At 40.7% G+C, this 27862-nt stretch overlaps 2 protein-coding genes across 4 annotated transcripts in view; one reads left to right on the top strand and one right to left on the bottom strand.

Annotated features, from left to right (window-relative positions):
* INVS (inversin) overlaps positions 1 to 13062 on the top strand; it is an 83370-nt gene extending 70308 nt beyond the window's left edge. For both annotated transcript variants that reach the window (XM_063164657.1, XM_063164666.1), the window contains 5 exons: positions 2255 to 2556; positions 3870 to 4677; positions 8753 to 8985; positions 9961 to 10041; positions 12155 to 13062. In XM_063164657.1, coding sequence (XP_063020727.1) covers positions 2255 to 2556; positions 3870 to 4677; positions 8753 to 8985; positions 9961 to 10041; positions 12155 to 12270 — 1540 coding nt within the window. In that variant the 3' untranslated portion in view covers positions 12271 to 13062. The remainder of the gene's footprint in view (positions 1 to 2254; positions 2557 to 3869; positions 4678 to 8752; positions 8986 to 9960; positions 10042 to 12154) is intronic.
* A 224-nt stretch (positions 13063 to 13286) lies between these two features.
* TEX10 (testis expressed 10) overlaps positions 13287 to 27862 on the bottom strand; it is a 54064-nt gene continuing 39488 nt past the window's right edge. For both annotated transcript variants that reach the window (XM_063164675.1, XM_063164685.1), the window contains 4 exons: positions 17986 to 18066; positions 15360 to 15541; positions 14194 to 14404; positions 13287 to 13523 (listed from right to left, as the gene is read on the bottom strand). In XM_063164675.1, the coding sequence (XP_063020745.1) occupies positions 13410 to 13523; positions 14194 to 14404; positions 15360 to 15541; positions 17986 to 18066 (588 nt within the window). In that variant the 3' untranslated portion in view covers positions 13287 to 13409. The remainder of the gene's footprint in view (positions 13524 to 14193; positions 14405 to 15359; positions 15542 to 17985; positions 18067 to 27862) is intronic.

Genomic DNA, 27862 nt, shown 5'->3' with positions numbered 1-27862 from the left:
AAAGGTTGAATTCATTTTAGCAGAATCAAAAATTCAAAACATCTCTGTGTCTTCACAAATGTGCATGTAAGGCTGAAACTGTTCCTTTCCATCTGCTAAAGGCTCAGTTTTCATTCTTTCACTTTTGAACAAAATACAAATTTGTGACCATTCAAGACAAAATTGTGTTGCATTTACAATGGAAAATGTTGGCCTGACAGCTCTGTTCCACTGTTGAGCTGTAGCTGCCTAACTTGTGAGCCCAGATTTGGATCCTGTTGGAGGATCTGGTTTGCCAGAACCTCGAGAATGACTGGGAGCCCTGAAGTTAGAATCCTGACTACTTCCTTTATTTGTTCATGAAACCTGGCCTCTCAAATTGGACAACAGTAAAACTTGGAAATTTTAATTTCAAAGAGATCCTTCATTGTAATACAAACTGAATTTCTGATTAAATAAAGCAAAACACAAGAGGAGGGTCATATGTATTCAGGAGCCTATTCAACTGAGCTGTACTGTGACAATTGTGATGATGCTTTATGAATAGGGAGCTTTGAAATCCTTTTATTCTTTCTTCAGTTTAGTCTGAAAAATTAGCACACAGATAAAACCTTTAAAGAAAAAAACAACCCTCTTTACTTTTTGTTTTCTGGACCTGTCTCATTTCAATAACTTTACAACTGGTATGTTGCTGAAGTTATTGTTTTGAGTCGATCTGCCCATCAGCGGAGTGAGGGTCACTGGAGCTCGGTTGTGTATCACACAGCCCATCTCACACTTCCTTTTCTAATGCCCTGAATGGAGGACATCGGTAACAGGCTGCCCATTCTTGTGAAGAACAGAAAATTACTATTCTGTGAATAGCAAGATCTGATTTATCAGCTCAAATGGCACAGTAATGGCAGTGAGATCCATACTGTACACAGTCCTAACATCCCCGCATAGTCCGGTTGTGGAATGCCAATATTAATGGAAAGCAGACACTTTTTTTTTCATGCCAGAGGGAATACTGAATCCCAGGCTGCTAGGAGTGTATTTTTTTAGATCAATTAGCAGCTTTTTCAGGTGCAAAGTTCAATCAGCTTCTCCTGCAGAGCAGAGTTGATAAGATAGCACTGACAGATAAAGTTGGGGCTGCTGGCTGGCAGCTCGCGCTGCGGTGACACGCGCTGGCAGTGACACCGCGCACAGGAGCCGGGGCTGGCGTGCTGCAGAACTCACCTGTCACACGCCGTGCTGGGAGGTGATGTGGCAACAGTCTGCACACTGTGTTGGAGCACTGGAAGCAAGTTAAAATACCAGGCAGCTACATGATACGGCATTTACCGCCTGTCCGTTCCAACAGGAAAAGTGTCACTTCATCCAGCAGCCAGGGCTTCATTTATAAAAACGAGTTCCGTGGGAGTAGGGATGTAACATTTGCCGTGTGCTGGTGGGTTTATTCTGCTTGGTAGGAACAAGAATTTAAACAATGAAGTGCAGTGACAGCCCACTATATTTCAAAATGGGCTGCAAAATTTTATTCAATGGATGCACCTTTCCTGAGTTTGTCCAAAATTCTCTTTTATGGCTACTGCATTAAGAGATGCATGACTTATTTAATTTTGGAAATCCAAATGTTGCCATTGTAATTGGCATACTGTGTGCCCACAAGTTTTTAATTCACATCTCGTATTATCAGTATTTGTCATTTAAATGACATATAATGTTTCTCTAAAATTAATTATCCACCAATGAAAAATACAGCAGCAGTAGCTAGTTGGTTTATAATTCTCTGTACTAACTGACACATTTAAATACGAAAAAATAATTTTCAAAGATATTGTGTCTTTTGTTAAATGTTTTTGCTTTTCAAAACAGTGCATTGCATTACTACTCACATGAAAATATTGCTCATTAGTAATTGCAAACACAGTTATTAGTTCCGTGATTCTTTTTAAAATCTTGCTTTTAATTTTTGTATATTTATAAAACCTCCTAAATTTAGTTGTTTTCAATAAGTGAGTGTTTTAAGATCAGTCAAAACAACTGCAAACTGAATGGGCAGCTGGCTGACAGGGACTTAACCTTCATCAGGCTGTAGCTGCAAGTCAGTTGTTGTTTTGGATCAAGTTAAGACATTTCAGTGCAATATGTGTCCTTTTCTCACCAAAAAATGTCAAATCAAGGATTTGTTGTGGCAGCATCAGATTTTTAGAGAGGAGTGTGTTCAAGTTAGATACATGCTCCCAAGATTTAATTTTCAAAGTTCTTATGGTATGGGCTGTAATTGCAGGAAACGTGAAGAGGAAAGCAAGAGGAAAGAAGCCAAGCTGCACCAAGGGGTGCAGAACGTGGAACAAAGCAAGTTTCAGGTACAACAGAATCCCACAAATCGGGAGAAGGCCACCAGTGTCCCAAGGTTACCCAGCAAAGCAGCTGACACACAGAGCAAGAGGCTTCTGTCCCTCAGTGCTTCACAGATCCAGCCAGGGAGAAACAGCAGAGGTTCACCTAAAGCTGGTCATGACAAAGGGACCCCAAAGGAGAGCTGCCTGTCAGCAGAGCCTCCAAGTGGAGGTCATAAGATCAGGCAAGGTTTGTGATCTTTTAAAATTGTGCTGTTTATCTGCTTTGTCCACTTCTTGGGGGTATTTTATGTATAGCACCCATTTTGTCCCTCTGTGATTTCATATTCTTTCATCACTTGAGCAATTTGTGCAGCAGGGTAGAGTTAGATACAGATTCTTTTACTCTGGGTGAAATAGTGAAAAGCACCAGTACAGTGTCTTATGGTGTCTATAAAAATACCTAGAATATGTGAAAACAGGCTGTGGGCAATTGTTCTATTAGTTGCACCATTCAGAGAAAATAAGATTAAAGATATTTGACATATCTGTGGTGCTCATGAAGAATGTAAATGGAGAAATGGTAACTCTGCTTTTTAAGCTGGATTTGTCCTCTCACTCGATCCAACTGGTGTTTGAAAGAGTGCTGTGCCTTTTTTAGGTATGCATTCTCTTTTTGTTACTGAAGTGATGCCAGGAAAGTTGATGGAACAAGGATCAAACCATGAAGTTGTGCAGTCAGTTCTCATTAGGTGTTTTAATCAATCCTCTTGTGACCAAAACCTTAATGGACTTCTTTGGTCATTTCATTGGAATTAAATATAAACTTAGACCCTTTGGGCTGTGAAAAGCGTGATTCAGCTGTTGAGTGTTTTCTGATCTGGTTATCAAAAGGGTATCCTGTAAAGATGTTACAAATATAGCATAATTTCATCAGGTTTTGGATGATCCAGATGATTTTCTGGAATGAAAGTATATCAAAGATCTCTTTCTTTTCTTTTTCCCCTCCTACCTACCCTGTAACATCCTGTCTGTTATGTTTCATCGTCTCTGGTCTATTTTTCATTCTCCTGTTAATTTCCAAGCAGAATGGAAGGTAGATGGAAGATGGGGAATTTTCAGTTTTGTACTCCAGTCTGGCTTCCAGGTCACCCTCACCAGAGTATTTAAAAGCAGTGATAATACAGCAGCAAGGGAGAAATAGGAAGGACTTCATAATTTTGTTCAGGATGTCAGGGGAAGTACTGAGAAGCCGAGTGCTTTGGGTTGTCAGTGGTTTATCCTGTGCCAGCATACAGCATGGATAGAGCAGGAGTTTTTCAGGCATCCAGCTCAAATGCAATGTTAGAAAGAAAACCATTTGTACAACATTAAGCAAATGAAGGCGTTTGGGACTCTATTATGACAGGCAATCATGTCCTTCTGATTCTTCCTGCTTGCATTTTTTTGTTCATTTAAGTGAATCCAAGTCTGCCCCAAAGGTAACTGAGCAAAAAATCAGAGACATAAATCACGTTTTGCTGGGTCAGAGAGTGAATTTGTTTTCAATTTCTCTGTCTAAAGATTCATTGAGGAAACACATCAAAAGCAAGTCAAGCTGTGTCCATTTCCAGTGTGGCAAAGCAAATGAGGGAGCAAAAGTTGAAGTGAAACCTCAGGCTGGGGCTGCTGCGGAGGCGGACGGAGAGAAGCACACGGAGCACGCTGTGGACACAACGGATGCCTGTGCTCGGAGGAGCAGGAGGCTTTCTGCTCCTGCCTGTAGGGCTGCCAGTGCTGGGGAGAAGCTGAGGGATCCAAGTCAGGCTCCCTCTGGCAGGAGGGACCACGGTGAAGGAAGGGCTGTGCTCTTCTGCGATGTCGGTTGTACCGGCGGAACGGCGCAAAACTCAAAGCCGGGTGAAGCTTCTTCCAAAGGCAAACGGCACCAGCAGAAAGCCAGAAATAAAGAGGTGAATGATAAGAGATGTTCACCAGCTGGTTCTAGCAGACCAGGAAGTGCCAAAACAGTGTTTGTAAGCAGCAGAAATGACAGCCTGCATGCTGTAGAACAAACTGTCAAAGTGGGAAACAATGAAATGGCAAAAAAGGCCTCTCCATTATTGTCTGCTGAGGCAGAACCTACCAGGACTGTGCCAAGAAACCCAATAGCATGTTCTGCTTCTGATGACGGTTTGAACTTGGAAAAAACAGGCATAATTGGATCCAGGAATGCAGATGATCAATTATGTTCTGTTGCATGGCAAAGTACAAATATTGAACTAATCCCTTTAGAGATTCGAATGCAGATCATAGAAAAAGAAAGAAAAAGGAAAGAGCTTTTTCGGAAGAAGAACCACGCAGCCACAGTCATACAGAGGACGTGGAGAAGGTAAGATTACTGCTTCAGGGGCTAAAGAGTGGGATGCAAGTGGATGTAAATGAAACTAGGATTGTTGGCAATGTGCTTTATTTAGCTTGCAATGTTGCCAGTGCTAAACGAGGCAGTTAATAGTCTTTCTCCACAATAATCTTTCTCCACACAAGGGGAAGTGGGTTCCAGTGGTGTAGAATTACATTAGTAAGTTCATAAAAAGTGCAAGGTAAGTGATGACTTTTAATAATCAGAGAAATCATTAAATTTCTATTTCAAGCTCTGATATTTCTTTAGAGAGTGCAAATCAGGATTTGCCTAGACCTGGAGTTCAGTGATGTACTTGAAATTGTGCTCTGACCTAACATTTAACCAGATAATCAAACCACAGAATGTTTGGGAGCTTTGAGTGTTCATTGACAAAAATTGAAGGTAGCTTGAGTACCTTGATTAAGCAGGAACAACTGCTCTACAAAAAATGCTTTCCACATAATTTTCCTGCTTTCATGAATGTGTGAGTTTCAGCCTCAGAAATGCAGTCATTCTACAAGTACATGCTCCTTAATATTTAATTTCTTATCAAAACAGGCAGGAAGAGTATGTAAGGGAAGTATATAATATGCAAATTATTCTTATTTCTTGTTTTTATTTAAACTTTCTTTGATTTTACTGGATGCAGAAAACTATAAATTGCATACGTTTACTAATATTCTTTCCAGGTTTCTCACTAATTTAACAGTTTCTCTGAGGGACTCTGAGTTGAAGATGTCCCTGGCTATGGCAGGGAGGGTGGATGAGATGGTCTTTAAAAATCCCTTCCAACCCAAACCACTCTGTGGTTCTGTGATTCCATGCCATATTCCTGTGAACTGTGAGGCAAAGCAGCCCCTTTTTCTGCCAGGGTTCCACCACTTCTGCTCTCTCTGCTGCTTGCTTCTTGGCCTTCATTTCTGATGTACATCCCAAGTTCTTGTCTTATGGGTTCAAATCACTCAGATACCAAAAGCTAAAGGAAGCCAGGACTAGGTTAGGAGAGTGTATCTGCAAGTGCTGCTGCTGCTGGCTCTGCTGCTTTCTCTCAACACCAGTTTAAAATCCTCTATTACAGAGGGGCTGGCACTTGCTGTGGCTCTAAGACAAAGCAGAACCTTGTGTAGTGAGTGCTTGTGCAAATTTCCCCACAAGAATTGGGATCCAAAGCCATGCATTCAACTGCCCTACCTGCACAGAAATCTGCATTCCATTCACACTACAGATTTTGGATAGGCCTTTCCAAACTGTGCCCCTGCTGGAGCAGGGATGGTGTGTGTTCTCTCCCAGAAGTGCATGCACTTACTAACCCTTTGCATTTTGGATATTGTGGAGATTAAAGATTTTTTATGTTACATTTGTTATTTAAATACTTAATAGTGAAAAGTAAATATCTTTGCTCTGTTTGCAAGAACTCATAAAACACTAACAAAGATCTTAAATTCTGCAAGGCTGCAGGAGACATTCGTTGGGCAGTTCTTCCACAGTCCTGTGTTTGCTTTTCTTCCAAACTTGCACAAGGTAAAGAGCATGTACTAGTAGACAGCAGTAAAATTATACAATGTTATTGTATAGTTCAACATTAGAAACATGTGGAAGTACATGCTTGAGTTCTGGAATGTCTCTAAATTAGAACTAAATGCATTTGTCTCACTCTGAAAATTTTGTAGTCTTGATTTGCTTATTGAAGGCAAACACAACAGCAGAGTGGTACTGGTCTAGTTAAGTGTATTATACTTGCCATTCTCAGGAGAATGTTTCAATTCCCAAATCTGCAAACTTTATAAATGTACTTCTCAAAAGTGTATATTCTAAGGTGTGTGGCTTGCCAAAGGTTAATTGCTTATCCTGCTCAGTGAGGCTTGCAGATTCTGTGTCTGTGCTCTCTCCTGGGGAGCACCAGGGCCTGTACCATGCTCCAGGGCCCACAGGATGCCGACAGAACCTGGAATAAGTTGGTTTTTGTCACTGTTGTTCTCCCACTGGAGTCAAGCTATATTTTTAAATATATTATTGCTGTGTGCATACTCTGGCCAGCAGTGGTTTTTAAGATTAGAGCTTCTGTAACAAGGAGTGAGAATGCCACTTGCCAGCTTTGTTGTTCTGCACGTGGATATTCCACTTTTATGTGCAGTAGTTTTGTTGACTAAGCATCAGGTATATTTTAAGGCACCATGTCAGATTCAAGTTGTATCAAAGTTGGTCCCATTCTCCTTTTTTCTTACTAGGATCAGAATGATCTGTTATGAGAGAGCGGAGTTAAAACAATATAGAGCACTTGCTGTACAGATAACTGCCTACATCTTTCAGTGTCAGAACCTCACAGTCATTTTCTTGTTGCTAAAAACTACCACAAGTTCTCTGCAAACTTGAAATCACAGCTGGGTGCAAAGGTGCAGTGACTGTGAATGGGTCATTTCTTGTATCAGCAAAGGCATCTGGCAGTAATTACTGAATTCCAAGAGAGTAGCTTAGTATTCTTTTCTGCTCCAGTATAAAACAGTCCCCCAATTGTTTTTTCTGCAGTTAAGTATTCACTTAACCCATCCTTAGCTCAAGTTATGTTACCAAGTCACTGCAACTGTTCTCTCTCTCCACTTTCTTTTCCTCTCTTACCCTGTTGAAAAGTTAAAAGTGGCATATTATTTAAGAAGACTGTATAATTTTTTCCTTCTGTCTCAATAATACTCCCTGTTCTGAATTCATACCATGCTTCACAACTTGCAGGCCCTGACAAGGTGCAGTTGCTGCCTGCATTTATGTACTTCAACGAGCTCCAAAACAGTACATGCCTAAATTCTGAAGTTTCACTAAATTAAGATTAAATACATTTGTCTCACCCAGCAAATTTCACAGAGGTAATTTACTAAGCTTATTGGAAGTTTAAAATTATTTGGGCTGTAATGGAGCATATCATCCCCCTTTGGCATTCTATTGTGCTTTCATGTACTCATTTTTTGTATATGGCTGCTGCTTTGTTTGAATTATGTAGCTCATTGGCTTAGAACATATATTTAAACAATTTGTATTTGGCTTGTTGTCTTTTGTTTTAATTTAGAACGTGTTGCAGAGGGAGCAACGGAAAAAATCACCTCCTTCTCTCTCCTTCCTCCTTTGCTTTACCGGGCATCCAGCAGAAGCCTTTTTGAATGCCAGAGGGGATGATGATCAATGTGTTTTGGCCTGTTACCAAACACTTATAATTAATATTTTACAAGTGTTACTCAATGCTCATTTGTGACAGGTTTGTACTGGGAGGATTCAGAGTTAATTGCTAAGCCAGTTAATTGACTTGTGAGCGCGAAACGCCGATATCCGATTGAACACTTGCGTCCGATTCCAGCGGAAAAATCCCCACACAGCTCCTTGCTGCCGGTGCCATTTGCCACCAGAGTGTGAGGGACACATAATCTGCTGCTGCCACTCACAGAGGGATGTGACTGTGTGCAAGATCAAAGCAGCTGGGGCAAGCTTGGGTCATGAGACAGGGAGCCTTTCAAGGGAAGGGAAAGAACACAGGTTGCTGAAAACAAGGCGAGGGGAGCATCTTCAGAGGAGGGGTGGAGAGCAGCTCAGCTTTCTGCAGAGGAAATGTGCAGTGGAACCCACAGGAGGCAGATTTGGTTTGTCTCTTGCACTGACTGACTGAGGACATGAGGTGCTAAGGCACACGAGAAGGTTTGGTGTTACTAAGCTGAGGAATATAGTGAAAAAGAGGAAGTGGTGCTGATTATACTGTTACCATAAATATTTATAGTTTTGTCTTCTGATGATTTTCTATTTATAAAGCAGCTGATCAGCTGATGTTGAAGCACTGTAACTTTTGATACCTGCAATGCCAGATCTTTACTAACTATGTGAAATAATGGATGCATCCAAAATTGAACCCAACTCCTACATTTTCTTCTGAACAAACATTTCTCATCCAAGTGACTTAGCACATCAGTGGGAGTTCTGTTTTCCCAGTTACTCATGTAATCCACCATGTGAACTGATGCGTGGAAAGCACGGAAGTTAAAACAGGTCACCTAAAACAAGTGCTCTCCTCTCTTCTGCTCTCTAGTTACCAGCTCAGACAGGAGTTGTTTCAGCTCCTGAGTGCGAAGCGGCTCTGCAAGGAAGATGAAGACAAGTGGAGACAAGAGGCAGCTGCCTTCTTCATTCAGGTTGCTTGGAAGAAGCAGCTGAACCACAGCCCCCTGAAATCAGTTCCTTCATGTAAAAATCTGAAGTCTGTAAACAAAACCAGTTCAGCCATAAAAACCAGCAAGCAGTCCATCCTGAAGCAGATATATGGTAGTTTTCTTTTCACTATAATTTATTTGTACAACTATGCTTTTATTTTTTTGACAGAATGTATTCATCTATGCACTTCCTACCTAATTGTTAAGAATTTTAGCTATTTATAAAAATTAGTCTCAGGTGTTCTGGGCAATTGTATTTCTGTTTCAGGTTAAATAAACCAAACAACTCAGTGATTTAAAATGGCTGCAGCTAAAGCTGTTTGAATCCCCACACAGCATTGTTTCAGCACAGGTCTTGAGCAATCAAATAATTCCGTTGCCAGAGCTGCTCACATATATCAATGTGGAAAGAGAACAGAGCAGTTAAGCTGGGGATAGCTGGCTGTATCCATGCAGAGTGGCTGTCTGGATCATGGTTTGGTTTTTTAAAGCATTGTTTTAAACTTTTTGTTTGTTTTGTACTGTTTTAAAAATATTTTCATACAAAGAATATGTTCCATGTTGATAACTTTCCTGTATGAAGATGTGGTCTTTATGGCAAGAGCAAGATTGTCTTTTACAATTCTGCACTGCTTTGCACTGTGTCTGAACGCGCACATGCAAAGGAATGCATCTGCAAGAAAAGGTAAAGTCTTGCTTCTAGACCTTGAGTTCCTTTACAGTGTGGATCACTGATGGAGTAAGGATATGCTAACCTTATGTACTTTAACAGGTGGTAAGTCACTTCTAGCGTGGCTCTGTAGCTTTGAGAATCAAAAAGGATAAAATAAATAAAGCTAATAAATTTATTTTCCTTATTTTTTTATAGCAACTTTTTTATATATATAGGAAGATGTATTTTAACATTAGTTTGATCTCAGTTGTAGTTGTCACGATTTTCTGTTATATGGAATGTCTCATGAGTTTCCCCATAAAAAATGAGAAATTTTTAGGATAAAATAATGCTGTAGCTTACTGAAATAGTTTGCAGTTATGCACAACCACATGTCCATGTGATAATCACAGAGCTGTTCATTGTTTGTTAAAGGGCGTTCTCAGGAAGGCAAAGTGTGTCAGTCAGCAAGATCTCCTTCTAAGCTGAAACTTCCTGATGTGCAGCTGGTCTCAGGTAGGTCACATCCATTTTAAGAATACATTGATGTTCATATACCTGAGATTGCTTTCTCCTTAGATAAGAAATCAATCTGCTTAAGGACTGGGCTGTCTTATCAAAATGTGCAGCTACTGGCAAACTGTTGTGATTGCACACTCCTTCTTTCATCACTTTTGGGCTTAACTGAGCGCTGCACTTCTATCCTTGAGTGATTTGGATGAAAAACTTCTTTACTAAATGCCATTAGTCAGACTTTTCAAAGTGTATTGTGGACTGACTTGGGGTTGGGAGCTATGGTAATGTTGGTGCTTCATCATGCGAAGGTTTAGTGTCCCACTGGGCATTTGGTGTTCCTGGCTGTGCCACACCTCAGTCAGAGAGGCCACATCTAGATGGGAGCACAGCAACTGCTTCAAGGAGTCAGAAGTTCAGGTAATTTGCAAAGGAAAGTAAAATGCATTTTTCAAGTAGCTTAACACAGTTCTGAAGTCAGAAGGAAATCTGACTGGACCTATCCTTGAGTTTGTTAAAACTGAAGGTGAATTTCTGCCTCGCTAAGAAGAGACAGAGGCCTTTTTCTTTCACTGCCTGGGAACTGTTTTAATTAAGAGGCATGACCAGACAGGTGTTTGATTGCCACCTCTTCATGCAGATATGAATCTGAATTTTAAAAGAGCTTTTAGCTCTTTTCGTTTAACTTTTCAGGACAACAGATCTCCCTGTCTTCTGAAATAAAAAGGCTTTCTCTTGAAGCCGGAGTGGCCTTTGCTTTCATAACTTGGTGACGAATAGGTTAGTGATAGGAACTCTGCCCAGTTCCTTTAGAACACTACCTACTTTTATTCACCTAATAGGAGCTCAGGGAACTTTAGCCCTTACTTAAAAGACAATAACATGTTTTTCATCTGCCTGCCTTTGTGCATGACAACATTACGTTTGTTGGAAAAGTTCAGAGCTGTCAGTGCCTAATGCCAGATACTCCGTTTCTGACGTAGGTGCCTGGAGTAGGTCAGAATGGACTGCTCAGTTTCACTCTCCCCTTGCAGCAGGTACAGCTGGGAAGGTGAAGGCTGACTGTCAGCCCGAGTTTTCATGTTCACAGAGCTCGTGGAAGAGGCGTGCAGTGACAAATGTGTAATGGAGACTGACACCCAAGTCAGTCAAACACTTTGCAAGGGGGATATGCAGAGAGTGTGCAGAGGAAATGTTCAGGAAAGGGGGACAGGTAGAAAAGGAATGGGTTATACAGGCATGGGGTAAGTGCTTTGGAAGATTCTGGCAAATAGGCCCCTTAAGATTGTTACCATTAGAATAGGTCAGAACTTGAAATCTGTTCTTTTTCTAGTTTGGTTGGCTTTTTAAAATTAAATAGATTCTTTTGTCAATTCAGCCAGTGGCACTTAAAAGAGGTGCTCTGCAGCAGAACCAGACAGCCTGGTTCTTTGCTTCCCTGTGGACATTAAAGTGTGTTCAGAGTTGCAAAGGAGCAGGTTTTGCAACTCTTGGCATTAGAAAGATGTCCTTAAGATGTGCTGAGTTCACACCCTCAATGAAACATTTGGATTTGCACTTGGGATGACTCTTTATCCCATTCTAGCTTGGAATAAAGCATTGAAATGTTTGCAGCTAATCTTTACAAACCCAGGGAAGGAAAACACATGTATTATTTGTAGCACTTTACAGGACATAAAAAAACATTGCATGAGCAATTCTGAGTACTCCCTTTAGCCCCTGGACTAGTTTCCCTGACTTGCTAGAAAGAGCCCACTGCCTACCTCATGTTGCTAAAGCTTGCTCAACACAATCTCTTTCTGCTCTTCAGCAAATTCAGCCAGGAGTATGTAGTGTTAGTCTGGAGCCCTACATTCATTTATGGGGGTGACCCTCACTGTGCCCATGAGAGGCTGCTGCAGTCCCACAGCAGCATCATCATCAGTGTTCCACACAAGCTGTACCCAGTGCTACAGGAACCAAACTCCACTGGGAAATCAGCAGTGAGATGCCAGGAAAAAGGCATTTTCTGCTCCCACCAGATTTGCTGCTTATGAAATCTAGAACACAGTGTTGATGAAGCTGCTTTTCACCCACTAGGGTTACTCATCAAAACTATTTTGTTTTTTTTTTACAGTGAACAACTTACAGTGTGTTAATCTGTTGGAGAACATGGGAAAATCAAGGCAATTTTCATACAACATGAGACCAACTACTGCTGCAAAACCAAAAAATACAAGACTAAAGCATTAAGCAAAACAATGTTTGGAATTTAAAATCCATTCTGGTACAGCTGTTATCTTTCATAATGTATAAGCCATCTATGATGTATTAAACTTGAACATTTTCAGTTTTGTATTATCACAGCATTACATGCCAAGCAGACTGCTAAAGAGCTGGACTCATTTTGTGTACAAACTGTTTTTTAAATGCAACTGTTAATTTCTTTATCAACACAGGATGAAATCTGAATTGCATTTGAAGACAAAAAATGAAGCACTAAGCCCAGTATTGCAATAACACGCAGAGGCAATCAAAGCTTTCCATTGCAAAAAGTAGGAATTTCGAATGTGTTCATCAAACAGTGTTTCAAAAAAGAGGGAAACTGTATTAAAGACACTACAGTTCTGAGAGACCTATGTTCAATTTTACCTCAAGTTCATTAAATTAATTCCAAAATCCAAGCAGGAATGGAAGAACAGCCTTCATGCTCCACTTCTCTACTAAAGAAACAATTGTTCCTTAGCTAACTATGGATTTGGAAGGAAATGTAGACATGCTGACATAAAACACTAAAGAAATTGCTTTCACAACCTATGGAAACTATTAGGGCTGTGTTTTCTACCCCTTGAAATAATCACCAATTTTTTAAATAACTCTTTTTCTATGTGCATTAAATAGAGAAGCAAGAAAAGATGGCCCCTACTGTAGAGAAAAAAAAAGTTCTTGTAAAGCTTCAGAGCTGCCACAGTGTACAGTATTTACCTTGCACAAAGTATTTAAAAATATGAACTCAGCAAAAATAAAATACGTTACTCTAAAGCATATTGTTTTCTAATTTTTTTCTACTTGATACTACACAATTCTATTGTTTTTTTAAATAATGTGATGTTTCAAAATAATAGATGAGCAGAGTCAGTTGAAGTCTGTTTCTCTGTAAGCTCTTCAGCAACAAGAAAACCTCAACACCCCTCACTGTGGTCACCACAGTTTACTGAAACACTTTCCAGTAAGATCTACTTGCTTGAAAAAAAAAGGCAATAGAGGTATTGCAGTTCTCTGTAAAATTTTTATTGTTTCACTTACAAAAAAATTGACAAGCTTTGTTCCAACATCTTCCATTCAAAACTAAATAGAAGTAAATGCTTTACAATAAATGCAGTTTGACCTCTTCAATATACTGAGTTTATAGGGCCAGGTGTCTGGGGATGAGAGGCAAGGTAGATGTTGAAACAGTAATGGAGGTCTGTGAGCCACTGCTCCTGAACTTCACCACTCTTCAGTGTCTAGAAAGAAGGAGAAAGGTAAAACTCAAGCACTTGCAAAACTTGGCTTTGTTTTTACAGGTAATCAGGTGCACTGTTAAAGGTACAAGACAGCCCTGCTCCCCTGCACACAGAGACATTGTTCTTCTCTTTTATACATTTCAACATGGTGTGTCTGTTAAAGCCCAAATAATAAAGTGTTACAACTGGGTACACTAAGTGATTGCATTACCAAGTGTGTGAGTTAGCACCAGATGTGCTTTCCTTACTCTTAATTAGAATGGCTCACTTACTTTGCAATTCTGCAATTTACAGGCAATTAAAATGCAAATGAGCATGGTGCCACCAGTGCAGGAGAGTGCCCCAGCCCAGTCTAAGGAGAACTGCTACCAACAGACCAGCCCAGCCCAGGAATTCCCTCTTCTCAGGATTATGTAGGTGGCTTAAAAAAACCCAACAAATACAATACAACCCACCCACGGGGGAACAGCACAAGAATTAATTGTGGCATTTTCAACACTAAAGAGAAGCAACCCCCTCCTAACCTGCAGGTTAGAGAACCTCACCATAATGTCTTACATCTGCTTTCACCAGCACTGTTTGCAAACAGCTCTTCTTGACCGTTTGCAATGATTTTACAGATAAACATGACATACACGTGGTGTCTGGGAAACAGGAGGAAGTTTCATACCATGATGTCCTTGATGATCTGCTGCACCAGGAACTCGTTAGTGATCATATGGCTCCTGAGCTGCCCGTGCTGCATGAGCAGGCGCAGCAGCTGAGCGACCACGGGCAGCTCCTCCCGGCAGATCCTGCTCACCTGCAGGCTTTGCAGCATCAGCCTCAGCAGCCGTGGCAGGAGTGCTAATGCAGAGATGCATGATCTCCACAGCATGTCCCTGAGGGGAAAGATAATCAAAAGTGAAATGATTGAGGACACACATTTCAAGGATGCTCCTGTGAACTGGCTGCATGGCTGTACAAGGAAAGCTGCTTCTGTGGATCCAGTCACACCAGCTGCATTCATCAGAATTCATGGCAAAGCAGAAAATGTGTACCAGAAAATGCCAAACTTAAAAATATTCCAGAATTTTGTACAGCACTGGAAAAACATTAAGGCCTTGCCCTGGAAGCTGGAAATGTTGCTTAATCTCTCATGCAGTGCAATTTCTGCTTCATGCAGCTGCGAAGAGGTTTTGGTTTCAGTCACTTTTCAGGTACACTTGAATCTTTGTTTAAGATTCATAAGAAGTTAAGTAATAGACTCAGCTATTTGTGATTTGCAAATCATTAAATAGAGTAAGACAAAAAGGACTTGGGCTTTGAATTTTCAGGAAGCTTTCAGCAACTTTTCTGTGTATGGAAAAGTCTGACCTGTTTAAAGACACTCCTACATTTCAGGTGGATTTATTTGAACTTGTTATCTGTAGCTTTTGGGTTTTTTAAGTCAAATGGCTTTGCAGTCTATGATGCCTGTAATGATGCCTGAGAAGTTTTAAACCTGAAACGTAGTACATACTCATAAAGTTAAATCCTTTACGAGGTGCATTTCAGTGTACCTAATGAAGCTAAGGTTAAAGATTAAGGTACAAATATCCAACTTTACAAAATCAGGATGGTTTTGACATCCAAGTAGAACAATTTGAGATGAAACCTGCTTCAGTTACTGTTTTAAGTAATTCCTGGTAACTTTGCAGGTATTTTTCCTAAATCTAAGTACTGATTTGAAGTAAGCAAAAGAGAGACAGGAAAAAAAAACCTCCAGGGGAGGGGGGTGATATCCTTTCATTTCACATCTCTAAATACTCGTGGCTGCAAAAGATAGAGACAAGGTGGTAAGAAGAGCAGCTTTACCTTTTCTGCAAATGTTCTGCATCCTCTCTGTCTATAGTTAGCAGAAAGTACAGAAGACTGTAACAACAAGAGGCCAAGAACCTGTGCAGGTTTTCACTTATGATGCAGGCTTGATCCAAGAGCTTATTTATGGCACATAGAACAGATCCAGCTGTGCTATCAGGTATTACAACCAATCCAACCTGTATTAAAACAGGACCAAAAAAAAAAAAATCAACAACCCAAATTCATCACTTTATACAGAAGATCTTTTGCTGGGATACAAACAAACCTAGAACTTTCCTGTGGTGACATGTATTACTTTGTTTCTGTTCAAACTCTACAGACCGGTGCATTTTTTCAAATCTCTGCTTTCCCAATAAACTGCCACCCACACCAACAGAAGGTTAAATTGACATCTTCATTACTGCCTTCTAAGCAAACACTCATCTCAAACATATTTGCAGAACACAGCACTGCTTTGAGCCTTGCTCTGAATGACAGTGCAGGCACAAACAATCTTGTGGGCAGAACAGGTCTTTCCTTTTAAGCATATATCATGGGACTGGGGAGGCCTTCTGAGTCTTGAAATGGCAGTGAGCAGTCACTGAGGTAGAAGGAAAGTCTGATTTATGCTACAGAAAGGAAAGCTTCTACTGGATTGTCACCAGGGTGAGTCTCCTTTGAAGCCCAACAGGAGCTTTATGAACTGAGGTTAATCAAAGCTAAGGAAATATATGGTGAGCCCAAAGTGGGGTGATGCTCTGCTGTTGTTAAAGAGAGAACATCATCTTGAGTAAGGATTTTATAGGCATGATAAATAATTTAGAAAAAATTCTTGGTTTTTGTAGAGGCAGTGAATTAGAAAGCAGTTTCAATTTTGAAGTACTATGCAGTAAGTACTCTAGATTTTCGTCTTGTACAGCCATAAAAAAATCATGCACTGCTAGTGTGGCACCATTTACCTTTAAAGAACTATTTAAGGAATTTGAGAGTAGTCTAATTTGCTCACCTGCAAGTACACTGTTTTAAGCTGACAGAGGGAACTGGTTCACTTAACAAGGTCAGCTGTTTCTTTCAGAAATGCTTAGAAAAAAGATCAATAAAGTACAAGCTACAGAAATGTGAAATGTGTTTCATTCATACCATTACTTGTGAGAGGTAAGAGATACAGAACAACTATGAGTTGTAATTTTAAATCCTTCCAGCCTAAGACACTGGGTGTATTTCAAGGCCATGAGCACAGATTGCTGTCCCAGGCTGACCTGTGCCAGGTCAGGTGCAGAGGCAAGAGGAGGATGATGATGGTCTTTTATCTCACAAAAGGTGGGACTGCAGCTGTCACCACAACCCTGCTGAATACTACAGGACACTGAGGCACCAAACAATTAAAATGAGTAACATTCTTCCTGATCAGCTGTAAGTAAGAAATAATGGCAGAGATCTAGATGGATAAAAAGAACCATCACGAAGACCAACTGAGCCAACACTACAGATGGAAAGTGCTGGTCAGCCAGTCTGAAAGATGACAGGAACAGAGACATTTCAATTTATTCAAGTCCAGTGGATGAGGCTGCTCAGGTAAGTTCTCATACAGGATGTTGCCTCTGTGGTGCCTCTGCTCCCTGAGAGGTGTCAGCAGCCAGCTGGAGACCTTGGGCAGCAGCCTTGCCAACCATAAAACCCCACTTAATGGTTTGCTCTCAAAGGCACAGGGCAGTAGAACACATAAGCCTTTTTAAAGTTGATTTAAGTCAGCATCCACCCCTAAAAATGCAGACTATGGTTATAGGTAAGCTACTCCCTATGGAAGCTTTGGTGTAGTAACTTGTCAGTCTGGCTCCAAGCAGGGAACGGCAGACACTGGGTAGATCACAGCACCACCCTGACAGCAGGGCAGGAGCAGACCTTGTGGTCCTCCCTCTCATCAGGCAGCATCACAGGGAACTGCAGATTCTGTCCCTGACCATTCTGTTACCCAGCTCTGGCTTTGCCATCCCCATCCTCAGCTCAGCATGTTCAGCATTAGAAGAAAGGCTGCAAAACCCACAGAATGGGTCAGCTGGGACCATAGTGGTCATCTGGCCCAACCTCCCTGCCCTGCTCAAGCAGAGGGGTCATCCCACAGCACAGGATTGTGTCCAGACAGTTCCTGAGTACCTCCAGTGAGGGAGACTCCACATCATCTGTGGGCAATCTGTTCAGGGCACAGTCAACCTCACAGTAAAGAAGTTCTTCCTCGTGTTCAAGTGGAGCTTCCTGAGCATCAGGTTCTGCCTGTTGCCTCTTGTCCTATTGCTCAGCACCACAAAGAACCTGGCATCCATCATCTTGGCATTCTTTAGCTCATCTAAAGCTGCTGGTTGCTCTTTTGAAAAGCAAACCAAACCAAGAAGTGTTTTATTTATGGACAAACTGCCTTGAAGACAAAGACAAGTATTCACAAATCTGAGCAAAATTACCCATATAAGTTTAGATACCAACAGTTATCATGTATTTTTCAAACTCGCCCAAATCTTGTTTAAAGCTTTTTCAAGTTCTGAAATGATACATTAAATACACAGGATAAGTAGATTTGAGGATTAATGAGACTGTTAGCAAATTTATCACAAGGAAGTTTTAATGTAGAAGACAAAATGGTACTTACCAGATATTTACAGATGCCAGTCTGGAGAATGTCAAAACACTGACTTTGTGAAGGTATAGTGGACAAGCTGTGACAGATCACCTGTTTTAATAAAACAAAGTTATATTTAAGCACTCCAAATGCAACCAGCAATCACTCACTGTGCTTTCATACTTTGCTGACAGACCTAAATCCAAAGAACCTACAGGGACATGCAGCAGCTTTGTCTCAAAGTACTGATTCTTTCCAGTAGAGAAGAGTAGCATTGTCAACATAAATTATTCCATGTTTAAAGAGATGATGGTCTACACCATTAGGGTTTTTGGGAAAGGCTGTCTGCATTACTATCTGTGTGATAGAAGGTCAAAAATATTCTATCAAGCCAGACTGCCACACCAAGCCTCCAAATGCCTTTCCTCAGAGCTGAAGAAATTTCAGAAAACAACCTCCAAAATAACTGTATCAAGCATGAAACAGAGGGGTCACAGTGAAACAGAAAGTAATACAACAAAGAAGACTGTAGCAAAGATCCATTTTCAACATATTTTCCTCTTCAGTGCCAAAAATGTCATGGTCAAAAATGATACAAAATGGAAAATCTTGTTTTACAAACTGCATAAAACTTTCTGATGCTTGTACAATCAGGCACTAGCAAACTACCATGAAATGTTCTGTCTCCTGAATAGGGTAAAGAAAGCTCCAGTAGAACTGCTGGTAAGCTGTACTGCAATCCTCAGTAGATGGCTTTCTCTGCTCCTCTTTTCCTTCCCCTCTATTCCAATGACTCACACAGTAGTTGGAGAGCTTGGATGCCCTCTGTGTTCACAGTCACTGCTTATCTCACCAGAGTGGCAACCAAAGCCTCTGGAGAAGCCACCATGCACAGCACAAGTGCATTATCAGACCATGAGCAAGTGCAATGTCCTGCTAAGGACAAGGAGGATGGAAGAACCAATAGGTGAGGAACGGAATCTTCCCTTTGTGCTTAAGGGAATCAGAGAACAGCAGGACCAGATGTTTGAAGGATGAAAGAATTCAAGTCCGTGAGTCCATGAGTTTTACAAGTATCTTACTAAGCAAAAAGCATTCCTCTAAGATGCCTCGTGACTCAAAATCTAAGGAGAACTTGCACAGGAGGATCTGACCTGAGGGATTCAATTCTGTGATACTGTTTTGGTTTTGAGACTTCAGCTGAATCAGACAGGTCAAGACACCCAAACGAGATAATGACAAAATAGAACATTTCAACTGTGTTGTGTCAAAAATAACAGTCCACAACATTTGCAGCTGGAGGATGGGAAAGAACCATTAGCTCAAGGTCCTGTGGTATGAAAACTCAGCCTTAACTAATGTGGATGCCAGTGCTGGTTTAATCAGAAATGGCAAAGAGGCACCATTTGTGGTGACACAGAAGTGCACTCAGCTTTTTCCAAAATTACATGCCACACCTGTTTTTAGCCCTGCTTATGCCAGCCAAATTCAGGAGATCTTTAACACATCTGCCTAGTGGCACATAACATTGTTGGGCTGTCAGGACATTGCTCATGTTAATCAGTATCACAGGTGTAGTGCAAGTGTTTTGTTTGACTAGCAGGACTCTTTAAAAGACCATTTCATAGATACTCTTGCACTGAATACCTTTACATTTATTTTATAATGAAACAATATTATTAAAACTGAGTACACCATCCTAAATATAGTAGGGCTTTTGTCCACTGCAATTTGAAAGTGATAAAATATTAAGTACTCTGGAATATTCCCAAGAAATCCCCTCAAAACATCTGTGTTATTAGTAGTGTCAAGGAATAAAGTGAAGCTGCAACAGAGGTGATTACTGGGGACTGTCATGTCAGGGACAAATTGTGACACCAAGCTGACCTGGTATTTTAATGAGCAGCACTTACACAAAAGGTAAAGCTGCACTGATGAAATCTGTTGGGTGACAGCTCCTAGCTGAGAAACCCTGCCAAGGCAGGAGGACTGGACTAACCTACGGAAAAGATCACACAGGTTTGATGAGTAACAGCTACAGGAAAAAATCCATTAAAAAAGTGGTGGGTCATGTGCCTGGAGACTGATAAAAACTTGTGTGTGCAGCTATGAGTTTTATCAGTTGGAAATGAGGAGGAAATTCTGTAACAGCTGACCACAAGTGGTTGTAATACAACCACAAAACGGGCAAATGTTACTCCAGGATGTAAAAATAAAGATAATCCCAACAGAAGTGCTCAGACAGAATAAGGATCATTTCTCCAATACTACTCTGTAAGCTCTCACTTAGAATTAGACCATTTCTGACATACTGTGCCAAGTAGGAGCCACTCATTTTCAGGAAAGGCAAATTCAAATCAAACAGACAGAAAAATTGCACAGAGATCCTGTCCTACCAGTGTCAAGGCAAAGAACTGAACCTGCCTGGGCTGGCAAAGTGACACCCAAGAAGGGATTTTACTGTCACTTACAGAGTGGTGAAAAATGCTGCACCAAAACAAATGTAACCAAACAACAACTAAACAATGATCATGGCTGGCTGGGAACAGAGATGAGATGGAAATTGGGAAGGATGATTATGAAAGGAGAAAATGCAGGAGACATTTGTTGCTCATAGGGCAGAGCTTGGGCACTTCACAAAGGGGTTTGCCATGAGCTTGTGAGCACCAGACACAGTCTGCCAGAGAGACCTCTTGTGATTCAGTACAGATCCACAAATTAAAGACCTTGAAGGCAAATCCACCAGGCCCACCCAACAAAAATACAGTTTCATTATTATTTCACCCTCAGGACTATGTCCCTGGAAAAAGCCCACCATCCACTGAGGCTCTCCTGAGAGGAGAACTGACAAGGAAAACAGGCACTACTGGACAGCAGCATAATTCCTTAGAAGGGCTGTGGTAAAGTGCAGGTTGATTTTTCAATCTTTTAGTTCTTTCTGACCCTCACAACAGCACCACCATTCCTTACATCACTTCTGTTTTCCTACAATTAAGTGGGAGAGGTGATTCTTTTCAATTCCATAAATTAAATCCTGCTTGAAATGGCTTTCATACCAAATGCCTGTTATAAAAAGTGTAACTGAAACATTTTTAGACATGGAAATGAAAGGAAAAAGAAAACTTAATTATCACATGAAAATTAGTATTTTCCCTGACAATTTATTTTCCTTAGGCAAGGTTTTGCATGATTTTTAATTTCCATAATAAAATGTCACAGCTGATTCATTACATTACATTTGATTAACATTTATCACATTTTTGGCACATTCATAGATTGATTTTGGACCAAAGCCAGAGTAGTTTTGTTTCACAGCAATCCTGAAGTGAATGGACTGAGAACAGGCATTTTTGATCAGGGAGGGGTGGGTTTTTTCTTTTTGAGGCAAGTATTTTGTAACAGGTTTGGCTTAGGCTTAGACATTTCATTGGGGTATTTTTTCTTTTCTTTTTGATTTTGTTTGAATGTTCACTTGAATAAATTAACCTAAAGAAAAGAATTCTCTTAAACACGGGGATTATCTGTTATCATTATGCAGCAAATGCTCCAGCTCCTGTAATCCACTGGCAGATTTTCAAACCAAACTCTATTGATCAGACAAGCCACACAGCTGCAGCAGCAGGTTCCCCTCTGGTGCTTGGGGAAGTCTTTGCTACAGGGGCCTCCTTGCTGCCACACTGAAGACAAACTCCAACAGCAGCCAACCACAAAAAACCAACAACAAAAAACCACCCCAAAACAAAACAAACAACACCAAACAAGCAAATAAAAAATAAAAGGCTGAAAAGGCCACTCAGAAGGCACAGCCTGACCCAGGTTGTTTGGAGATCCTGGCACCATGGAGTATTTACTTCAACTGGATGAGTTAAAAGCATTTTTGCCACTGACAGCCCCCCTGACTGACAACGCAATCCCACGCAGGCTTTTCACAGCTCTAATGCAGAATCAGAGGAATTCATCAGTTTCATGTTGTTCATCTCTAAGATGCTCTTGCCTCCAGAAGACAGAGTTGGGATGAGCCAAGGAAGCCCAGGCTCAGGGTGAGCCCTCATGGAACAGGAACAAGCACACCTGGTGAACCGACACTAATGTTTTGTTCATTATTGAACTGTTCCCACTCCCTCAATGCTTCCTGTGACACAACAGAATCCTGATTCAAAGTCTCAAGGAACCTACTAATAATCAGCAACTGTCCAGAGAAAATTTTTGTATTATTTCAAGTTGAGTCATGCTGCAAAGTAGTCTTCTTTCAAAGAAAAATACTCACCTTCCTCTGAAGACACACACAAGCAGGAGTACAGAGAGGAACCCAAGCAAGAAGGAACGATAATGGATGGAGTATTTTAGCATGCCACTATGTGGAGTCAGACCAAAGGCAGTTCAGACTCCCTGAGAAATGATTTTATTAAAAAAAAAAGTTGACACACACCACATACTATAACCTAAGGTGAACTTAAAAATATATTTTTCAACTCCCGTTGACATGGGCCTCAGACATGGATAACTAAAATGTAACAGGCTGTTCTGCAGTGAATTCCCCAGCCCTTGTGAAATGCCTGTTTGGAGCAGGACTGTATCCAGTGTAACATGTTAGTGCAGAGCGTAGAAAACGAGAAGTTTTCAGGTGATGGGGCAGGCAATGAAGCTTGGCTTCTGAAGCTTGGCCAGCTCCCCCGAAGCACTCTCACTTATCAGACACTGTACTCCCCTGACAGGTGCTGCTTCTCCTTCTGAAATAAATTGATTTGACAGGGCAATATTAACAGTGCCCTGAGTTGTTGAGAAAGCTGCGTACAACAAGAGATCTTTGTTCATCTGCCTTGGGTAAGCTCACAGGGGTGGATATGAAAGATATTCCTGATTCACTGACTCCAAAAACAAAAAAAACCCCTAAACAAAATCCCATAAAAACCTCCACATGAAAACCCTACACACAATAAAACAAACAAAACCTAACTTAAAAAAAGAAACAGCCAAAAAAAGGAACAGAGTCTGCAGGAGAACAATACACAGGTGAGCAACAAGGGGAAAAACCACACTATTTGGCTACTTTTACATTCAGGGTGGCAAAATGGGAATGCAAAAAACTTATTTAAGAATTATGAATGTTTAAGAACATATATGTTGTCCCACATACTGATAGAGACTTGGTATTTCCAAAGACTTAGGAGAATTATGACACACAGTTCATGTCCTGGTCACAGTGTAACTGCAGCACACAAACTCACTGCATGTGCTAACTGTGATGCCTGCCCGGCTGCAGGCTCCTTGGCTGTGACACAGGGTCTGATACAAAATCTATATTTGAGAATCAATTCAACTAAGTGAAGTTATCTTTATTTGCCACTGGACACAAATACCTGAATGGCAAGCACCACAGCTCACCTCCTGTGCAACAACTGGATCAAGTCTGGGCACCAGCAAGATTTGGTGCTCCCAGGCAGGGAGGGCTAGAGACAATCACCCTGGTTCTCTGAGTGAGGGGCATTTCTGAAAACATGGCTATCAGCAAAACCAGGGCTTGAGCTCAACAGCCACTGTGCTATCCAAGGGTGCACAAAGCCACACCTGAAGAACAACATAGGTTGGGTTCTCTTCTCAGAGCCATCTTACTAACAGAATTCAAAGAAAGGACACCACAAAATTGCAGCCATAAATATGCCCTTCTTTCATGGCTCTGCAGCTTCCTCACAGCTATAAAATGTCACCACAGCCAAATGCTCCTCCTCTGGATGCCTCATTGTCAGACTACATGCAGCAGAGTCAAAGGAACACCTGATGTTAAGTATCCAAATTCACCTGCCTGCCTCTTCTACAAACAAAAGGACTTGGAAACAGAAAACCCAACACTTAGCTCTTGTTCCACAAAGTCTGTCTTTGTAAACTTAGGTTAGGTATCACAAGCCAGGATTTGAATATAAAGCACAGTACCTGTGGCATTGTAAATTCATGCTAGTTATGAGCAGTACCACTGCAGTGAGCTCCCAGCTGTTACAAGATATGCTGGAAGTATTTGATGCAGGTAAAATGGAGCACTGGCCTGAAGAGCAGCTAATGTTTTCTGGAAGTTTGTGTTTTACTGATTGTGTTTTACCTGTGGGGGCTGGTTTTGGTGCTTTTTTGTTTGCTTTAAGTTTTACATCTTATGAAAGAGACCTTTGAAAAACAGCTTTATTAATTTTAGGAGGCATTCCTTTTACCTAAATTCCTTCCCTTCTCTTTCTCTGAACTTTGCACTACTTTCCAAGAAAATAATTATTTTCACCTCTAAACATTAAAGCTGGGATAGGATGCAGCTTTACTAAATGCTAATGGGCTTATACAGAATTTTTTGTCTACTTTAAAGAAGATTAAAATTGTATTATATTCCTAGTTTAGAAGGAATTTTATTTAGAAGGAAGCTTATTTAGTCTCAGGTGCCTTTTCTCCCTAATGTAACTTTGACCTGTAAATCTCAATAAAGACAACAAGCTGAAATCTTTCAGGAACTTCAATTCAAAAATCTAAAATGTAAAAAAAAAAATTTAGGGTTTTTTTAAAGCATTAATCTCTGCTTCAAATTAAGATACAGCACTCCAATACCACCATTTACTTCTCAAGACAAACATCCTTGCAGGGCTTTTAATTTATATCCACTGACTTGCTACCTTTATTGATTAGCTGTAATTTTTTCATAGCACATCTGTGCAAATCCAGCCTTCCCATCTGTATTTCACTTATAAGACAGAACAGGCTTGGACACAGATTAGTGTATTACACACATGCATCTCCATGTTTTTGAAATCAAGTCTGCTTTTAAAAGCAGCTGATGTTTCCTAGTGCTTGCTCCTAAACATTTCAAACAATTGGTTGAATATTTTCTTTCTTTGAGTCAGCTGTGGGCTCGATACAGCTCTGGAATCTCGACTTCAAGCAAAGCCTCAAATTATAATTTGCTTTTCCCCTCTGAAATGTTCGACCGTCACAAGCATCAAATATTACAACAGAAATTACCATGTATACACTGTTACCTTGTTAAACTCTTCATTTCTCTGGGCACTTTTTCATTCCATCCTGGCAGAGCAATTCAATTACAGGGGAGTGAACAATATCACTGACAAACACTATGGGCACAGTTAAAATGAGCCAAGGCTGAAGCTCTTCCCTCGGGCTGCAACCATTTATTCTGGAGTCCCATTTATTTCAGCTACAGGGGGGTGATTTTAAATAATTGGCTTCAACAAGACAGAAGTAATTTTAAGCAGAAGTTCCTCCAGAAAAAGAACCAAAGTTCCCACATTTAACATCTCTTTTAGACAAATCATGAAGACTAACCTTTAAATGCTGCTTTGCATAGCTCTAAAGAGACACTTTTCTGAAGCATTGTTTCTTAACTGAAAATCATCACTATTTAAAAGCTTCAAAAAAAAAAAACTGGGTTTCAGATTGCTATGATTCCAATTCCAAACCACTCTCTAGTCAAAAGAAAAGCAAATTACAAACAATATCCCTCTGAAAACAGGTTTTGTTAAAAACTACCTAAAAGCATTACTTCCTATCACAAGTGTATTTGTTATTGTTATCCACAATTGCATTGCTATCCACAAGTGCATTTGTTATTGTTATCCTACCAAGCACCCTGGCTATAATAACACCCCAGAAGTCCAAACTGCTGTTTGAAAATGCCTCAAGTTATTCTTTTCCTTTCCAGAAGTTGCCCTTTTTCCAGAGGCACACTGCTTTTTCTCCCAAATCTCTGACAGGCATACATTATACATGGAATTCCCTCTTCCAGCTCTTTACCCATAGAAACACACATCACCCATTGCACAGCTATGGACAGGAAGGTGGGACTACCTTTCCCTGCACTGGGAAACAAAGTGGAGCAGTGAGCAGTAAGGCCAACAAGCTGTGGCCTCCAGATTCCCACCTGGGGCCCTTCCTCAGTGCCACCACCCTCCCTGCTCCTGCTTCATGACCCCGACACCCTGCTGGCTGAGGGACAGCCCCTGCAGGCTGGGTGCTGCCAAGCAGGATGCTGGAACAGAGTTATAGCCCACCCTGCTCTAATCTAGAGCTTTTTCTCTTCCACCTGCTTATTTTCATAGAACTTATGGGAAATCGGTATTTGCAACTTTATTCTTTGCAGCAGAGAGCTAAAAACTAAAAATGGTTTAGACAAAACTAGAGGCGGAAGAAATGAAAGAAGACGGTGGAAGGACTAACAGGAATCTGATCACTAATCTCATTTATTGATAGGAAACCAGGCCATCAAATTCTGATTACATCAGAGTTCTTTATTTATTTTCACCCACATTAAAATACTTTTCCATTGAGAGGAAATCCTGAATTACAACGACATAATGAGAACTCTCAAACAAACAATTCTCAACATAGAGTAGAGGCCTGATCTGCAGCCAACAAGCCCTGTTCTTATTTAGCAGGTATTTAAAATTACTACAAACATTTTGCTTAACATTACAGCATCACCATTGTCCTTCCTTATCCAGCAAGGGAACAGATGAAAGGTTAGCATTCCGAAGCTCTGTACTATACCAAATTCCACCAAAAGCATGACCAATTCAAGCCAGGGTTTATTATTTCCTGTAGTACTTCTCTATCTAAATAAAGCAATTTGCTGCTACAGCTAAAAATATTTTGACTCCAAAATTCTATCACACCTTGAACTATCTCCACTTGGAAGAAGGCAGCCTCCAAACCTACCTCCCCGACACTCAACGCACACAGAACCCTCATATCACACTGTGCTGCCAGACACCCTAGGAGAGCCTCGTCATTTCCTGGCAGTTTCCTTCTCCCCAGAGCCTGCAACACTGGGCTCTGCTTTCCTGGCTGGGATTTTTTTGTTGTTGCTCTTTAGGGGTTTTTTCCCCCCTTTTGAGAGCGGATTAGCCTGTTCAGTACCAAGTGAAAACTACTTGATCTCCTAAAAGTATTCCTGTGCAGCTTGTGGCAAATCCCAAACACAAAGGTTTTTAACAAGCTTGCCTTTGTCTTTTCTTTTCCTTCTTTACTTCCTTGCTTTTAAAAATTTGTCCAGACTCCAACTCCCAATGTTTTAATGGACTACAGTCCCCAGAAATTTTTTTTTCAGAAACTGAGCATTCTATACTATATTGGTCAACATGTTTGAGGTTGGAGAATGGTACCCATACGAGGAAAAGATAAAACCCCTAAAACTTAAAGAACACAGTGCTGTATTAGATATTTAAATACAGAGAAAAAAGTAATCTAAAAGATGAAGAGCATCAGCATGGTTTTGTTTATGTATCATTTACCATATCTATGTCTGCATCTGAAATCAAAACCAGATGAATGAGAAATGAATGTAATTCTGCAATTCATAAAAGGAAGTGGTTGCCTCAATACTAATGATCACTTCTCATTGTAACACAAGCAGATATGCCACCATTACTACCGCATCAGAGGCAAGATTATCTTATATTTTCTCCAGTATGAAAGCAAACTACTGAAGAGGTGCCTCTACGTTTTTGTTCCCGAAATTCCATGGGGGAAAAAAACTAGCAAACCTGGGGGGAACACCACAAATAGCACTGCAGTACCTGGCAGGCCTTTAGTGGGGGCAGTTTGACTTTCAGATCAAATAGAAGTGTAACAAACCTACCAAATAAAAGAAAACAAACCCTTACTCATACTGTGAATTCCATTTTGTCTAGAAAGCAAAAATAACAAAGAGATTTGTTCATGGTGAAACAAAAATATCTGTTTTGTTTCAGGAGCTTTCAAATAATCACAGAATCCCTAGGGTTGAAAGGAATGTCCTCAAGTCCCTCTAAGCCAAGGCTCCTGCTCAAGTGGAGCCACCTGGTGCAAGTCACCCTGCGCTGTGTCCAGCCTGGTTTTGAGTACATCCGTACAGGGGAACCAGAATGTCTCTAGGCTACTC

The sequence above is a fragment of the Melospiza melodia genome, chromosome 1 (assembly GCF_035770615.1).
Source record: "Melospiza melodia melodia isolate bMelMel2 chromosome 1, bMelMel2.pri, whole genome shotgun sequence".
Classification (NCBI taxonomy): domain Eukaryota; kingdom Metazoa; phylum Chordata; class Aves; order Passeriformes; family Passerellidae; genus Melospiza; species Melospiza melodia.
The sequence above is the reverse complement of the archived record's forward strand: the minus strand, read 5'-3'. Positions and strand labels throughout refer to the sequence as shown.